Below are 18,644 nucleotides of genomic sequence, written 5' to 3'. Positions count from 1 at the left end.
TACTTGTGTTTATTCTGTCAGATTTTTTTCCTGTAGTATGCTTAAGGACCAATGGGAAGCCTAAACTTTCCTGTGATCTCTCTGATACTTTAGAAAGATCACTTCTTTTTCCTGCTCTGTTGTCACTTTCTATCTCTATGCATGCCTCTTTTACGTAATTATTTGTCTTTCCTAGCTTGTTGTTGGAAGTCGGCATTAAGCCGCTTCATGTCCTCTCTTGATGAGTTTTCATCTCTCTTCCTCTGTCTGCAATATCTATTGCCACTCCATTTATTTTACAAGTTTTGTGACCAGAAAATAACACTTTGTAATTGTCAAGTTGAAATCAGGATTCGGACCGGGCAATTGGAACGAGCCTGACTACAAAAAAATTTCATATGTATATATGTATATATATATATATATATATATATATATATATATATATATATATATATATATATATATATATATATATATATATATATAATACTACACCACCCTCCTGACCTTTTCTATACCCACACACACACACACACACACACACACACACACACACACACACACACACACACACACACACACACACACACACACACACACACACACACACACACACACACACACACCTCTCCTTTAAGCAATACAGTTGATGCAAAATTCGACTTAATTTCTCTTGTGGCCCTAAAATCAGAGAAACAAACAATAGAGTTGTAACAGCCCTCACAGCTTCCATCCCTGCACCCCTCCACCCCCCTCCACAAACAATATTAATAGCAAATATCATCATTTCAAAAGTTAATTTTAAACTTATCCTGCGCATTCACAAGCCCCAGATACAGTATGTCGTTCCCATCATTGTTCAGAAGCACCCAAACAAGATACACAAGCTTTGTGTGTTTTCATGTATTAAAGATGTCCTTTGTCAGAGTTGTTTACTGTGACTTGGCAATGATGGACAGCATCATCTGTCCAATTGCAAACGTCCATTAAGTAAATCACCAAGCCGACCATGTTCGCAGGATGCATTCCCACAAGGTTCAATGTCCATTCACTGGTCATGATCCATCGGGTCTGGGTAGCACACACCCGTCCACTCGGGCCTTGCACTTGCCCACATCATTGGGAGTTTTCAGTATGGGTAGCTGCCATTTAGTTGTGCAAAGGCTCACCTGTTTCTCTCAGCTACTTTTCCAAGTATTTTCGGCTTCTTTTAGAAGCTTTGTGTGCCATTTTAGGGAACAATCCTTCTCTTGCACACACGATATACTTTAGGGTACCCCGAGCACTGCTGTTTCTAGGGGTTTCTGTGCATGCATGCTGAGCATTCTCAGGTGGATTGCGTAATTTTGAAAAAATTGTGTATTGAGTTGTGGGTCTGGCTGGTGGAAGGAGTGAAGAAACAGGGAAAGGAAGATGATAGAGCAGACGGAGGGGAAGAAGTGGGTTGGGAATTTTGTGGGATGAAAGGAGAAGAAAAAAAGGATGAGGTATGGAAGAAGGGGATTGAAGGAGAGGGAAATGCTAGGGAAAGGAGGAGGGTAGTTTAAAAATGTCATTTTTGTGTACATTATTATATGTAGATGGTTCTGAGGTAGCAATCCTTTATTTTTTTTTATCCCCAAGAGTGCTGGATAGAGGGGTAGAAGTAGCATTTTTCGTCATTACTTTGCATCTGCTGCTGGTTACATGATTCTTGCACTTTACATGTCTTCAGGACGAATTCTAGACCTAAAGACAGGGACGGTGAAGAAGGAAGGCCAGCAATCCTCCATGAGAATGTGTATGGGCTCCCGGCGATCTTTCATCTGCCGCATGCGGTATACCATCAGTTTACTACTCTTCTTTCCTTTTATATTTCAGATTTTTGTCTTTCCTCATTCCTTTACTGTTTTCTCTTGGCCCTTCCTTCAGATTCTGAATCATTTTTGTTTGTTTTTCATGTAATGGAAACCTTTATGAAGATTGTAGTCTGCAGTTTTGGTACTTTCTCTCATTATTTTGTCACATTTTCTCTAATTCTCTTCTCTTCTCCACTTCTTCCTCCTGCTTCCACTTCCTCTTCCATCTTCATTCTAATTGCTCTGACTCTAATGATGAAAATGATGCATTCTTTTTTACACTATAATTGGAGAATCCCAAAGCTTGAGTCACACTATATTTGAAATTTGTGATTCAATAAAATTCTTCTTTCCCTCTCTTTCTCTAAACTTTTGATTGATGATGTCAATCAAGTTTGACATCATTCATGACATGTTGAGAAAAGTACCCTTCTTTAAATTTGGAATCAAAAACTTTTTAGATTACGGGCCTAGTGTAATATTCATTTTTTTTTCTTTCTGATGAAGCGATTAAGGCAGAAACCACAATGTCCAAGACAGGTGTTGATGTGAATTTGTGAAAATCCATGTGACTATTGTACACTGCTTATTTTTGGTGGTGGTCCATCGTAATGTTATGTAATTCTTTGCATGCGGGATACAAGTCGATGTGTCAGCTAATTGCCATCTCACAGGAATACCAGGCATCAATAATCTCGTGGTTCACCCTTGATGACCTTATGCCAAGGATGGAGGTGTGTGTGTGTGTGTGTGTGTGTGTGTGTGTGTGTGTGTGTGTGTGTGTGTGTGTGTGTGTGTGTGTGTGTGTGTGTGTGTGTGTGTGTTTCACACAGTCCCTGAAACTCTTTGAAATTGCTGGAAAAATGAAAAAGCATTTTCCTGTTCGGGAAAGTCCGAGAAAACTTGCCCAAATACTTGAAACTCCTGGGAAATCCTGAAAATTGCACAAATATAAATAATCTGCCAGACTCCCCCCCCCCCTTTTCCCTGTGCCTTCTTATCCTCTTACCCTTCTTATTGTTATGCTTATTTTCGTTGTCCTGTACCTTCTTATCATAAACTATTATTTCATAAAAACACATTGTGTGTGGAGACCTGGAATTGTTAATTCCACTGGCCTTTTTAAGAGAACGTAAACAATTTTAACATCGCCCAGGGATTTACCATGACAGCCATGCCAAAATGGTTTCTCACACGCAAAATCTGCAATGACGGGTCACCACACAAAACGTGCTTTTACAGAATAACAGATTATTATAAAAGGGCACAGGACGACGAAAACAGAGTATTCCAGGACAAAAGATCTTAACGAAAACACAATACAGGAAATATATTCCTATCAAAATGGCCATGAGTGGCACAATAAAGGGTGCCAGATGAGGTCTTTTAAAGGATACCAGTACCAGGAATCAAAAATGCGCCACCATAAACAGGTCTTCAGCCCACATGAGCTGCGACTTCCAGCAGAGAGGCGTAGCATCCAGCAAGTGAAGAGATAGCGGATAAACTGAAGCAGCAGCAACTTGTAGGGCAGCCATATAGATGATCAGTGTTCCACACGTTGAGAGTGGAGAACATGTGAATGAATAGTTTTACGACATGACGTTGGGTCGTGCATACATTATGCAAGTGCTTACAGAAACTCCCAATTAAACAGGAAGTAGCTTCTTTGTCTGTGCACTGTCGATTTTAAAGGGAAAGGAAAAGTGTGCTTTCTTTATTTATTTCTCTGCCTATTTTCGTGTCCATCTATCTTTTGTCTCGTGATTCTCCGTTTTCATTGTCCTGTGCCTTCTTATTGGTTCACGAGCGCCAGCCAGAGTAACAACTATATTTGTTATGTCTGTGTGTCTATCTTTCCAGAGCATAACTTCGTGGACTTTGATCCGATCTTAATGAAACTTGGTTATGTGTTTGATATCAATGTCTAGTTGTGTTTTCCTGGATGAGGGCGTGCTACACCCATTGCGGGAGGAGCCACGCCCTCAAAATAGCCATTTTTAGGGGGTAGTCGGATTAAAAATCTATCTTCTCCTCGGGAATTGACTGAATGGAATGGGTTCTTCGGTATTTGAATAGCAAAATGAATTATCTAAAATTTGTCATTGTCTGATTTTTAATTTTCGTCCCAAGGTCAAGGTCACAAGGTCAAAAACCTAGAAAATTGTGAATTTTGACATAAAAATCATACGACCGCCCAAACTTTGAGAGCTAGGATAACAATATTTTTATGCATATTCTTGAGGTCATTCCCCACCTAAAGTCTTCAAACCATTTTGCTCTATCTCGAATACCTTGCCCGTGGCACCCCCTTCAAGTTTGTTTTTACGCTGATTTCATCAAAGTATTGATAATCCAAGGAATGCGAAATGCCATATAGCCTATATGACGTTATATTGTTCCTGGAATTTTCCAGCGGAAGTTTTTCACCAAAGGTCATAAACCTTGACCTTTGACCTTTGAAGGCCACAAAAGTCAAATTTTCAAAGTTGTGGGATCAAACCGGGTTTTCGACCTTCTTCGACGAACTAACTCCAATAAGCTATAGCACGTATACTGTTTCGTTATTTTAATGTCCACAACATTGTTTTGTGACCTTTAAAGGTTATGCAAAGGTCAATTTTTTAAAGTTGTTGAACGAAACTGGGTTTTCGACATTTTGCAGCTAATAACCTGTCACTCGTACCACATCATGTTGATCATTTTTATAACTTGGTCAAAAATTATCATATTGTCTCATCCTTAACTTCTGAAACAATCTACATCGTCAAATACCGCTCGTGAACCATTGTCGTCTTCAGACTTGTTGCCATTATAGTCATTTTTAATCATGACTCCCAAGAAGAAAACTGTTGCTAGTGGTTAACCAAGTGCAAAAATGTCGAGGAAAGTGATGTCTTTGACATAGAAAGTGGAGGTTTTGGATAGGTGTTGTCAAGGGGAGAGTGTGTGGCATCACTGGGCAGACATTCTAATATCCGTCAAGTAAAGAAATGTGCAGAAAACATAAGGCGTTGTGAATGATCTGGTTTTGCACTACGAGCGAGGGCGATTCCGGTTAACCTCTGAACCAGCACGAAAGGCTGAGGAGAACAGTAATTTAATTTGCATCAGCATATCTAACAGCTTGCGCAGGTCTGTGAAGGACAAACAAAGAAGAGTTGAAGGAACTACAAAAATAACTTGATGAGAAGACCCTCCAGTTGATGAATATCTGATGTTTTCTTGTATCTGACTGTTCACAGAATTGTTATTGGGAGCAAAGTGACCAAACTGTTCACAATATTCAATCTGTGAACCGAATACATCTGTAGATTGTTTGTCAAACCTTCTGAGAGTCTTAGAGCTGTGACAGAAGCTGGGGATTAATGTTCCAAAAGTACAACTTGGAATAGTTCTGTGGTATAACACGCTAAACTAGTATATTTTGGCTATAGGGATACATGTATTTCTAAAATATTCAATGGAATAACAGAAAAAATACAAGATTTCATTCTTATTATTGTGATTTATTTCAATGTCATTTGGTACAGAAAACATTTGTATTGAAAGTCCTGGAAAACTGGAAATTTGGTCGTGTGTGTGTGTTTGTGTGTTTGTGTGTCACAATCAAAGACAACCTGTATTGTTGCCTTATAGCAAGTTAGCATTCAGTTATCTAAGTGATCAACCATTTAGATGTTTTGCCAACATGCTTGGCTTCACAATTCATCCATCCATCCATTGGGACCATACTCTATGCAGAGCGTTGGTGCTGCCGAAGCAGTCTCCTTGGCTATTGGGCACAATCCTGGACGGGTCGCCACTCCGACATACGATACCAGTCAGCTGGCACTCATTTGGCCATCCTCAGAAGGATGACAGGCAGAGTCAACCACACTTGGTATTAATTCAACAGCCGAGTGGGATTTGAACTCAAGATCATAGGATCTGAAGCCCACCACCCAAACCATTAAGCCAACACCAGGCATGCTTCACACTCCTCGCATAGTATGTTCTAGATGATGATTTTCTGTTGAACAGAATGCAGAACAATGATGCAGAACTGTCCCCAAATGAACTTAATGCAGTGTCACCATGATACAACTCCTAACACTTCTGAGGAAGAGAACTAGCTTGTCATGGAAGCAACAGGCATTAATAAATAATTTATTATTAACTTCTTAGCTTTTACCAATATCAATCAGGTCAGGTCAGGTATGGGAGCATGTGCCAGAACAGCACGTCACTGCGTCCACTTTCCGCCGGTACTCCAGGGGCCTCCGTCTGGCCATCCCCCAGGCAGATGCCAGGCCCATCCCCATCTCTTTGAGATGATGGTCAACCTGCTGCAACCACGAGGCACGTGGTCGGCCCACTAGCCTCCTCCACTCATGAGACTCCCTCGCTGAGAGAATCTGGTGAGTAGGATCAGCGTCAGGAAAACGAGCCACATGTCCATACAGCCGCAACTGACGCTCACGGACTATGCAGGTAACAAATCTCATCCGAGTCTCTCTCAGCAACCGCTCGTTGGACACAAAATCAGAGCAGCGATAGCCAAGGATTCTCCAAAGAGACCTGGTACCAAAGGAATTAAGTCTCTGTCTCAGATCCTTGGTCAGAGTCCAAGTCTCGCATCCATAGAGCAAGACTGGAAGTACCAAGGACCTGAAGACTCAGACTTTCGTCCTCCCGCACAGGTACCGACAGCGCCACACCCCATGATCCAGTGAATCCATGACTCCCCAGGCCCGACCCAGACGTCGATTGACCTCTGACTCACAGCCAGCAGAGACATGAATATCACTGCAAAGGTAAGTGAATCTCTCCACGACCTCAACATCCTCACCACAAACAGACACAGACAGGACAGCAGCATCCAAGATGTCACCGAATGCCTGGATCTTAGTTTTGACCCAAGAAACCCATAATCCCAGCCGCTCCGACTCCTTATTTTAGCATCTCGAGGGCCCCCAAAAGGATATCTAAAGTCTCCGCAAAGATGACTGCATCATCTGCAAAATCAAGGTCCGAGATCTTGACATTCCCAAACGATGCACCGCAGCTTGATCTCTCCGACATCCTCCCTAAAATCCAGTCCGTACAAGTGCTGAAAAGTGTGGGGGCCAGTACACACCCCTGGTGAACTCCAGTAACAACTGGAAATAAGTCAGAGATGGTACCACCACACTTCACAGCACTCTCAGTACCAGAGTAGAGTTCAGACATCAGATCGATCAGTTTTGGTGGCACCCCACGAAGACCAAGAATCCTCCAGAGGACATCCCGATTCACTGAATCGAACGCTTTACAGAGATCAACATAGGCTGCAAGCAGCCCCTGCCGAAACTCTCGTCTGCGTTCAGTGAGGACATGAAGAGCAAGGATACGGTCAATCGTTGACCTCTTTGGTGTGAAGCCTGACTGCTCCGGACGCTGGTGCTCAAGCAGATGGTGGCGAACCCTATCACGAATTATCCGAGCAAAGACCTTGCCCGGCACTGAGAGCAGCGTCACCCCTCGGTAGTTGTTGCAGTCTTGGCGATCACCCTTCCCTTTCCAGAGAGGAACAACAAGGCCCCTCTTCCAATCAGTTGGGATGATGCCTGTGTTCCAGGCAGAGCACAAAACTGCATGCAACGACACGACTGCAGCATTTCCACTAGCCTTGAGAAGTTCAGCATGGATGCCACAGATCCCTGCAGCTTTGCCCCGTTTCAACTGGTTGACCGCAGCCCGTGTTTCCACAAGCGAAGGTGGACCACAGTTGATTCGAGGGTCAGCAACAGGGATTGTGACACCCTTGACATCCAACTCGACAGCTGGGGGATCAGCCTGGTACAACCGCTCAAAGTAACCGGCCCAGCGGGCCTTCACTTCAGACTCCTCTGTCAAGAGCTTGCCACTCTCTGTTCTTACTGCAGTGCTCCGAGGGTGGGCTTGGATGAACGCAATGCACGAATTCCCCTGTAAGCGGGACGAGAATCACCTGTCCACAGGTGATGCCCTACCCGCTCACAGATTCCTCGCACATAGGCCTCCTTGTCCACCGTCAGTGCACGTACAGTTTTACGCCTCAGCTCCCTGAACAGCTCAGCTCTACCATTCAGCCTGGCCCTGCGACTCTGGTCAATGGTATCCAGTGTCCCTTGAGGGACAAAATTCTTCTTTGCCCTGCGGTGAGTTCCAAGACATCCACCGGCAACATCAAGGACGCTGGTCTTGAAGGCACTCCACAACTCTTCAGGACCCCCCAAAGCACCCAGACCCCCCAAGTGTCCACTCAGCCTGTTCGCAAACTCCTCAGCTACTCTCTCATCCCTGAGCTTGCCAACATCCAGCCTAGGCTGGGATGGTACCATTCTCCAGGATTTGAGGTGCAGCTTTAGAGTTGTTACAACAAGCCTGTGGACAGTATTGAGGAACTGAGCACTCCGGTAGACCCTGAAGTTCTGGATCATCCTCCAACGACCGTCAATGAGGACATGGTCAATCCCCTTTGCCACACCGCCAGCGTTGGAATACCAAGTCCAGCAATGAGCTTGTGGGTGCTGAAACCATGAACCAGCCACCCTAAGTTCATGACTTCTTGCAAAGTCAAGGAACTTAGTGCTATTCTGGTTCATAGTTCCTGACCCATGGGGACCAACATACACCTCATAACCATCCCTATCAGTTCCAGTCGATGCATTGAAATCCCCCAAGACTAGAAGTGTATCTCGTCTGGGACACTGATCAACCACAGACTCGCGCGTGGTGTAGAATGCATCCTTCACGGTGAGATCGCTCGCCTCAGTCGGAGCATAAAGAGAGACCAGGGAAATGACACCTAAGGAGTGACGAATCCTTAATCTCATAATACACTCGTTGACCGGTGTTACCTCAATTATCATTGGGGTCAGCTTATTGGACACAGTTACAGCAACTCCTTGGGTATGGTAACCATCAGAGCGACCAGACCAATAGTAGGTGTAACCACCCACCATTATCTCGCCGCAATCCGGTCTCCGAACCTCAGAGAGAGCTGCAATCCCGATGTCCAAACGCTTGAGCTCAGATGATAACAGACAGGTGATCATCCTCTCTTAGGGGTAGGACATTCCAGGCACCCACCCGAAGGGACCGCCTCAGGTTAACCCAAGGAGACCGCCGTCTGGTGGACGACACCTCAGCACCACTCCGACACACTCTCCCGCAATCTGACCCAGGGGTGTTACCCCGTGGTTTCCCTCCTATCATCAAAGATTGGGGGTCCCGAAGGCTTTGCCCCAATCCCGTCATCCGGTGAGCTGCCCTGCGAAGGGAAGCTGCAGAGGAGGTACTCCCACGGAGTGAGTTTTCAGATTTTTTTTGCGTTTTTGTGTTTTGCGGAATGAAGGGTTTTACGGTGGCCGAAGTGCAAATCCTGCCACCAACCTCCTTATAAAAAAGTAACCCAACTGCAGGAGGACGTCCGCAGACACAGTTGGGCACTAGATATGGATGGCCGTTGGCTCACAAGGAGCTCCTCCGCCCTTTGGCAGGTTTTGTTTTTAATCCTGCTGGGTGTCCATATCCAAACACCCTCCTCACCTGAAAACCTGGTGGGGGAGACGGTTTAGTCGCCGCCAACCCGACCATGGAACAAGTTAGTACAGGTTTACATGGTACCTGTAGCAGGTCACAGATCTAACCTGACCTGACCTGACTGACATGTTGAGAAAAGTACCCTTCTTTAAATTTGGAATCAAAAACTTTTTACATTATGGGCCTAGTGTAATATTCCTTTCCTCATTCCTTTACTGTTTTCTCTTGGCCCTTCCTTCAGATTCTGAATCATTTTTGTTTGTTTTTCATGTAATGGAAACCTTTGTGAAGATTGTAGTCTGCAGTTTTGGTACTTTCTCTCATTATTTTGTCACATTTTCTCTAATTCTCTTCTCTTCTCCACTTCCTCCTCCTGCTTCCACTTCCTCTTCCATCTTCATTCTAATTGCTCTGACTCTAATGATGAAAATGATGCATTCTTTTTTACACTATAATTGGAGAATCCCAAAGCTTGAGTCACACTATATTTGAAATTTGTGATTCAATAAAATTCTTCTTTCCCTCTCTTTCTCTAAACTTTTGATTGATGATGTCAATCAAGTTTGACATCATTCATGACATGTTGAGTTGGACAAATTAATTGACATGTTGAGAAAAGTACCCTTCTTTAAATTTGGAATCAAAAACTTTTTAGATTACGGGCCTAGTGTAATATTCATTTTTTTTCTTTCTGATGAAGCGATTAAGGCAGAAACCACAATGTCCAAGACAGGTGTTGATGTGAATTTGTGAAAATCCATGTGACTATTGTACACTGCTTATTTTTGGTGGTGGTCCATCGTAATGTTATGTAATTCTTTGCATGCGGGATACAAGTCGATGTGTCAGCTAATTGCCATCTCACAGGAATACCAGGCATCAATCATCTCGTGGTTCACCCTTGATGACCTTATGCCAAGGATGGAGGTGTGTGTGTGTGTGTGTGTGTGTGTGTGTGTGTGTGTGTGTGTGTGTGTGTGTGTGTGTGTGTGTGTGTGTGTGTGTGTGTGTGTGTGTGTGTGTGTGTGTGTGTGTGTGTGTGTGTGTGTGTGTTTCACACAGTCCCTGAAACTCTTTGAAATAGTTGGAAAAATGAAAAAGCATTTTCCTGTTCGGGAAAGTCCGAGAAAACTTGTCCAAATACTTGAAACTCCTGGGAAATCCTGAAAATTGCATAAATATAAGTAATCTGCCAGACTCCCCCCTCCCCCCCCCACTCCCTGTGCCTTCTTATCCTCTTACCCTTCTTATTCTTATTCTTATTTTCGTTGTCCTGTACCTTCTTATAATAAACTATTATTTCGTTATTGACATATACTGGTGTTATATGTCAATAACGTACCTCCATCTATTGAAATATGAATCCTGATCTGCAAATCTTCCAACATGTACATATGCAGGTAGTGGACAAAAAGTGGAAACGCCAATATAAAATCACTTAGTGGGGCATTGGGCCACCACGTGCGGCCAGTCTGGCCTGTATGCGCCGTGGCATAGAGTCCACCAGCGTCTGGAGTTCTGCAGGAGGGATGCAGCAGAAATTCAATCAACTCACATATGTTTGATGGAGGTGGAAAACGCTGTCTCAGGCATCGTTCCAGAATATCCTATCAGTGCTCGATTAGGTTCAGATCTGCTGACCGAGAAGGCCATTACAGATGGATAGCATCAGTGTCATGCTCAAGCGATTGGGCGACCACATGTGCTCTATGGATGGGGGCATTGGGAGGAGGTTTCCTCTTGAAGCCATGTTAGCCATAATTATAGGCAACCAGGCCTGTGCAGCATTTTTATACATGACCCTAAGCATGCTCGGATGTTATTTGCTAAATTAACACATGGGCCACACCAGTGTAAAAGCCGTTACTTGGTGTCCCTCATTCACTCTGGTGTTTCCACTTTTTTTGGTCCATTACCAGTATGTCCTCCTCCTCCCCAAAGATTTGCAACTAAAAGGTGTTATCATCATTCTCATTTCTTTCTGTCTCTTTATGGCTCTCTTCTTTTGAATGTCTTTTATCCATTTGCAGTTGTGGAAGCTCTCCAGTGGACCCCATTGCCATGAATCGACTCAGTCACCTGAGGAACCGTTGCAGGTATGAGTTCTTAATATTTTAATGCAAACATGAGCTTAAAACTTTCTGAATCCATCTTTAACAAAAGTTTACAAGAAGTGCATGACATACTTTCTGGGAAAGTTGGGAAGGAATTGGTAAAAATATTCTTGAGATAAGTCACCAAGCTCACTTTTTTGCCATTCGTGTAACCTGGCAAGCATTGTATGCAAACCTCATTTCTGAAATTGACTATTAAGCCCACCATACCCTGTATGCAATTAATGCCCAATCAGTCCATATTATTCTCATTAATCTGCTTTTGAGAGATTACCTTGAAATATTTGAGTGCTTATTTCCATGTGCACTGACAGAAATAGCCTTGGGCCAGTGAAGGAAGGCGAACCGCAGTATGCTGTGGTTCACTGCACAGGGTACATCAAGGCTTGGCCTCCGGCAGGTAAATACACTGTCGACATACACAACCTGTGGTTCAGAAAGAATGCCAATATAAAGTGATATGAAAGAGCGTCTGAGAGAGAAAAATGGAGCAAGAGAGTTAACCCTTTTAACCCAAGCGGCTATTTTACCAGCCTCTATTCAAACCTCCATATACCTGAGCGGCCGGTTTACCAGCCTCCATTGAAACCTCCATATACACGAGCGGCCGGTTTACCAGCCTCTATTGAAACCTCCATATATCCGAGCGGCCGGTTTACCAGCCTCTAATGAAACCGTCATATACACTAGCGGCCGGTTTACCAGCCTCCATTGAAACCTCCATATACCCGAGCGGCCGGTTTACCAACCTCTATTGAAACCTCCATATTCTGGAGCGGCCGGTTTACCAGCCTCTATTGAAACCTCCATATACCCGAGCTGCCGGTTTACCAAACTCTATTGAAACCTCCATATACCCGAGCTGCCGGTTTACCAGCCTCTATTGAAACCTCCATATATCCGAGTGGCTGGTTCACCAGCCTCTATTGAAACCTCCATATATCCGAGTGACCGGTTTACCAGCCTCTATTCAAACCTCCATATATCCGAGTGACCGGTTTACCAGCCTCTATTCAAACCTCCATATATTCGTGTGGCCAGTTTACCGGTGTCGATTCAAACCTCCATTTATCCAAATGGCTGTATTTTTCTCCAGGGAGCCCAGGGTAGGGGAGCTGGAAATCCAAGGAGCTCAGGGTTCAAAAGGTTAAAATTATGAGCTTGATTAATTATTTCAGCCTCAGGTTCAGGGTGATGAATTTGGACATGCACTGAAAAGCTGCAACTCTATTGCTACACAATGGCAAAGACAGAACAGCAGGTGGAAGTATTACTGCATTTTTTTGAAGCACTTCTTTTTTTCAGCAGCTTATCTTAGTGAATTATCTGCCCACAGCTGGTCTGAGTAACATACACTAAGGAGGATAGTCTTGATAAAGCAGTTGGCTGAGCAGTTTATTACATTGGGGGAGATTGCCATTCCTTTCCCACTGAGGTTATCATTTAAACGTGCAATTTGCAGATTATAATACTGAAGTTCAACCAGAATACAGTCAATATAAAACCCTCTAAAACAACAACTGCTACTGCTGCTGCTGCTGCTGCTGCTGCTGCTGCTGCTGCTATGCCCCAATTAATCCCACTTTCTTGTGCGGTCGGCTGGGGAACGTTTTTGATTTGTCTTTCATGAACCAGCTGGCCAGATCTGATGTTCGACTGAAGCTGATTTGGCCAGGAATTTGTAAATTTATCAGGTTGCCCATGATAACGTGTCTACTCTTCGTGGAACAAATTGTGGGATCTTATCCACCCAACTAAGACTTGAAGATGGGTCCCCAGGTTTATGTCCATCTGAAGGATGGCACAGTTTGTTATCGACACCCTGCCTGTGAAGTACCAATTCGACAATTTCTATTTGGTTAGGAAATCAAACCCACAGTGCACAGCTCAAAGGTAAGTATACTACCTTTACATCATCCTGCTGGACAACCAAATATGATCCATTCCATCAGAATGTAATTCCCTCCACTCTCAGCAGTATAAATAACTCTATCTGTTGTTCATATCCTTTCATTACCAATTGTACTATTTTGGAGTGATGATAGGAACCTTGGGAGGAGGACAAAGAAGGAAATATTTTAAACGATAATATTGGAATGTAATTACGACATTGAAGGTGAAAATTTTGATGGAACGATTGTTAATTTTTGGTAATTTAATTTCATCACTGATGTGAAGGAATGAACTTGTGAAGGAATAAAAATAATCAAATATTATTCCTCTCTGGCAGCAATTACACAAGCAAACATAATTTTTGGGGTTTTTGTAAGGGCATTTTATATTATAAAATGAATTAATGCAATAATGTGGGTGGGAGCTATACTTTATTGTGTGTGCTGGGAGTGTTTCCGCCATTGTGTTTATGGAAGGTTTGGGAGCTGACAGATGAGGATGGTAGTAGTAGTGGTGGTGGGGAGGGTTGGGGCTGGGGTGGGGAGAGGGTGTTTGTGGAGAATGGAGACAAAGGAATGTGTCACTTGGTCAGAGTTCAGTTTCATCTCGGAAAATTTGGATAGAAACCAAGATTGGCCCTGAGCCCAGTGCCAAACCTGGCTGTCAAATTATTTTATGGCACAGACAAAAGTTATAGAAATGAAACAGCACTTGTTTGTACATGCTGGCTATAGTAAAGAAACATGTACAGTTGCTTGGGCAATGTCAAAGACACCAATTGTTATTCCACAGTATTGTTGTGATCTGAACACATTTATTCAGTCATGTGGTCTGTGCAATTTTTTTTAAAAACAATATTCAAGGCTCAGAAAGGTGTATGTATGTATGTATGTATATATATATATATATATATATATATATATATATATATATATATATATATATATATATATATATACATGTATATAGATATCTTCTTCTTTCGGCTGCTCCCGTTAGGGGTCGCCACAGCGGATCATCCGTCTGATCCGCATAGTGATTTGGCACATGTTTTACGCCGGATGCCCTTCCTGACGCAACCCTGGTCGCCTCTTACGACACAGGGATATGGTACACCTATTTTGACCGGGGTATACACCGGCCCAGTATACTGGTACTCATTTCGCCGACCTCGGAAGGATGACAGGCTGAGTCAACCCCCTGGTGTATTAATTCAGTGGCCCAACGGGGCTTAAACTCAGGACCTTTTGGATCCCAAGCCACTGCCCTAACCACTGCGCCAACACCAGGCTTATATATATATATATATATATATATATATATATATATATATATATATATATATATATATATATATATATATATATATATATGTACATACAGGGTGGTGCAGAGCTGACTGACACATTTGAGACCGCTCTCCTGCCCGAGGGGTGGGGTGGGAACTTATGGAGGTGTGGGACCATTTTTCGAAGACAATGCACTGATTGGAAGCCACCTTCCTGATGTTATCTCCCATCTATACTCATAAAAGGCTGTGTGTGTGTGTGTGTGTCTCCTCCATAACTCCAAAACTATAAAACCCAGCAGCCTGAAACTTTGCATGCATACTATGAAAACACCAAGGAAGTGCAGGAGTGCAAATTGGGGGTTTGGGTTAATTAAAACACCCCTTTTGAAGATAATTAACGGCCTTATATAATTGTATCCTTCATCAAATGATCCTCGGCCACTTTGCTGTTTGGCGTTATGAAGGCGTTTCCTCGATAACCTCGTTGCAATCTGAAGCCGCCTTGTTTTTGGCCTGCTCAACCATGCTTTGACTTGGAACAGGCTACACATACGATTTCAATGAAATTTGACCACAACCTTCATCACCTGTGATGACAATAAAAAAACTGAGGGGTCTGAAGGGGTCTACAGAGGGGGTGGGTGGAGGGGGGGGAGTGGGTTGCCTCCCCAAAGAGGTATTTGCTTTCTTCTCAAATGATGCACACAATTCCGATGAAACTTCACGACAACCTTCATCACCCATGACATACCAAAGTTTGTTCATGACATTAGAAAAATCTGCCTCAAAGGGGATTTAAGGGAGTTTCCCCCCAATATATGTATTTACTTTCTTCTCCAAAACTACACATACAATTCCGATGAAACTTGATCACCATCTTCACCACCCATGATGTAGGAAAGTTTGTTCATGACATTAAAAAAATTTGGGGTCTAGGAGGGTCTATGGGGAGAGGGGGGTTGCCCCTCAAAATATGCATTTGCTTTCTTCTCCAAAACTACATGCACAATTCGGACGAATCTTGACCACCATCTTGACCACCATCTTCACCACCCGTGATGTTCCAAAGTTTGTTCACGACATTGAAAACTAGAAGGGCACTTGGTAGAGCATATACGTCCACCACGCAATGCCTGATCCACGAGAACACATCGGGCCCAATACCTTTTTGAAATACAGTATCGTGCTATATATCGTTTTTGGTCTGATCTCTCAATGGTGAAGAATCATTTTAAATATTTAATAAATATCGTATCCAGATCCGCATTCGGATCTTCACCAAAATCAAAGCAATTTGTCGAGGTCACACATCAAACCAGTCCACCAAGTTTCATCCAAATCCGTCCGCAACTTTTTGAGATATCCTGCTATATATTGTTTTAGCCCTTTCTTTCAATGGTGAAGAATCGCTGAAAAATTATCAGATGCGGATCCGGATTCGGATCTTCACCAAAATTGAATCACTTCTTTCTTGTCAAACACCAATGTGTCCACCAAATTTCGTCCGAATCTGTCCACAACGTTTTGAGATATCGTGCTCTATATCGTTTTGGTCCTATCTCTCAATGGTGAAGAATCACGAAAAAAATAAATAATTATCGTATCCAGATCCGGATTCGGATCTTCACCAAAATCGAATCAATTTGTCCTTGCGACACACCCGTGTCCACTAAGTTTCATCCGAATCCGTCCACAACTTTTTGGGATATCCCGCTATGTATCCTTTTTGGCCTGATCTCTCATTGGTGAAGAATCACTTTGAAAATTCTAGTCATCTGATCTGTATCCGGATCTTCACCAAAAGCGAATCATCCTTGTCGCACACCCAACCTGTGCACTTGGTGGGTTCTATCAGGCTGCTACCTCCTTCTCATCTTGGCTGGTACATTCTGAGGATGCACTGATTTTTAGAACATTTTGTGGATGGTGATATGAGGAGTTTCCTTGTTTCGATGTCAAGTTTATTGATTTTCGTTTGTGGCCAGTTTATTATTCCACAGCTGTGTTGGAATACTGGTATTGAGAGTTGGCTTTGATTTTGTTTCTCGGGGTGAGATATGTTTTCAGGATCTGCTTCGTTCTATGCAAGTATTCTTTGGCAATTGTTTTGCACATTTGTTTGTAACATATTTGGTGGCCCTCTTCTACTCCGAGGTATTTTTATGATGCTTCGTTGTCTTGATCCTGTATTGTTGTATCTAAGTCGATTTTTATGTTGTCCGTTTTTGTTGATTTACCCTGTACGAATGTGCAATTGGCACACTTATCGAGGCCAAATTCCAATTGAATGTCCTCGGAGTACCCTTTCACTAATTACAGTTGCTCTCCTAATTTCTCCTAATTTTGTGCAAAGAGTTTTAGATATAATTCATGTACAGTAGATATGTCACCTTTCCTGTCTCTTTGGGTATTCTCTTTTTTTGACATTAGGGTGTGTCCGTGTCCTTGCTCATTATTGAGGTTGCTCAGTGGGTCCAGTGACATGCAGAACAAGAGGGGTGAAATGCTGTCACCCTTGAAGATTCCGCAACGTATATTCACTTCTGGTATTTCGATCTTTCCTTCTGTGGTGTTCCATAGCTCCATTGCTTTCTCAATCGGTTTGATTACTTGGGGGTTGATCTTGCACAATTCCATGCATTTTATTATCCATGAGTGTAGGACACTATCCAAAGCTTCTTTCTCATCTCTCCAGGCTGTGAGAAATTTTGTTCTTCTGGTTTTACAGCTTCTGAGTGTCACCTTGTTTAGTGTGTGTGTGTGTGTGTGTGTGTGTGTGTGTGTCGGTGTGTGTTATCCACTGCTGCTGCTAGCTTGTACTAACAGGAAATGATACAAACCCAACACCTCGTTCAAGGATATTTCTCATTCCTATATTTCCGCGAGCCGGATTTGCATTCAGGAACGGAACAATTATGGTTAAACACCTTGAAATTGCCACTCTTTTGTCTAAATGCTGAAAATTATGTTAAAAAGACAATTTGAATTACAGATTTCGCATTAGTAACGACATGTTGAAAGTGCCCATCGAGCAGAACCGAGTCACTGTAATCACGCACACAACGCACGCGCAAAAGGTCTCGTTTCAAATGGAAATGTCATTTAGAAAGTTCCGTATTGTAAACACAGCACAACAAGGTAATTTCTCCATAGTTTGAATATAATAAGGAATAAAACTTTTACGTACTTTATACAACATTGCTCCCTCTGAATTCTGTTGTTTGAATGAATACAGATGAAAAGTAGAACAGTTGGAAATTATTAGTTAAAATTATTTTTCAAACCGAGTGAAATAGTTTAATGGTTGCCTACTTACTTTTCAGTTCTTATTTTCCAGGTTTATTTTGTTGTCTTGAATTGTCAAATCAAATTGAACTATCAAATCAGTATGTACTAAGTTTAGTATTTGAATTATGAGAGTATAGGCATAAAATTGAAGATGATAAAATGTTAAATTGTTCAAGCAATTTTGGAATTTTATAATTGAAAGCAGTTTTAAGCAGTTGTATCAATTTCTGAAATGAAAAACACATATTCATGCTGAACTAAGATATGCGTGAGGCATCTGTCTCCCCACAGATGGTCTTCAATAGTAAATTTGGAATGTTTCTGGGGGATTCAAGTCAGCTCGTAGGAATTGTGATACAGAATTCAGATAAAGATTGGCAGCTCAAACAGAGTGTGGGAAGAAGCAAAATTCGGGTTAGCCAAACTTTCCCAGCTGTACACACCAAAATCAACATCCCGCCAGAGCATGGATATGAGGAAGAGAAGACGTAGAAGGAAATAGAACGAAGTTTTCCATGCCTAGTGCAGTGCAGTGGATGATAAATATTTTGTAACATCATTTTTGATGAAAACTTTTTTCAAATGTGGCATTTCTATGGCTGTTACCATCCAGCAGTACTCATTTCCTATCTGAGCTACATCGGTACACACGAAGTTGAGCATTTAGCTTGGGTACGACAAACAATTGCT

At 42.6% G+C, this 18,644-nt stretch overlaps 1 protein-coding gene across 5 annotated transcripts in view; it reads left to right on the top strand.

Annotated features, from left to right (window-relative positions):
• The window catches only part of LOC147017607 (aryl hydrocarbon receptor nuclear translocator 2-like), a 248,876-nt gene that overhangs the window by 113,462 nt on the left and 116,770 nt on the right, over positions 1-18,644 (top strand). For all 5 annotated transcript variants that reach the window (XM_085847344.1, XM_085847348.1, XM_085847345.1 and 2 more), the window contains exons 6-8: positions 1,697-1,799; positions 11,399-11,464; positions 11,797-11,882. In XM_085847344.1, the coding sequence (XP_085703470.1) occupies positions 1,697-1,799; positions 11,399-11,464; positions 11,797-11,882 (255 nt within the window). The remainder of the gene's footprint in view (positions 1-1,696; positions 1,800-11,398; positions 11,465-11,796; positions 11,883-18,644) is intronic.

This window comes from Eptatretus burgeri, chromosome 11 (assembly GCF_056783735.1).
Source record: "Eptatretus burgeri isolate ZD-2024b chromosome 11, Ebu_testis_v1, whole genome shotgun sequence".
In the NCBI taxonomy this organism is placed as follows: Eukaryota; Metazoa; Chordata; class Myxini; order Myxiniformes; family Myxinidae; genus Eptatretus; species Eptatretus burgeri.
Note: the sequence above shows the minus strand (reverse complement) of the source record. Positions and strands in the feature narration are given on the sequence as shown.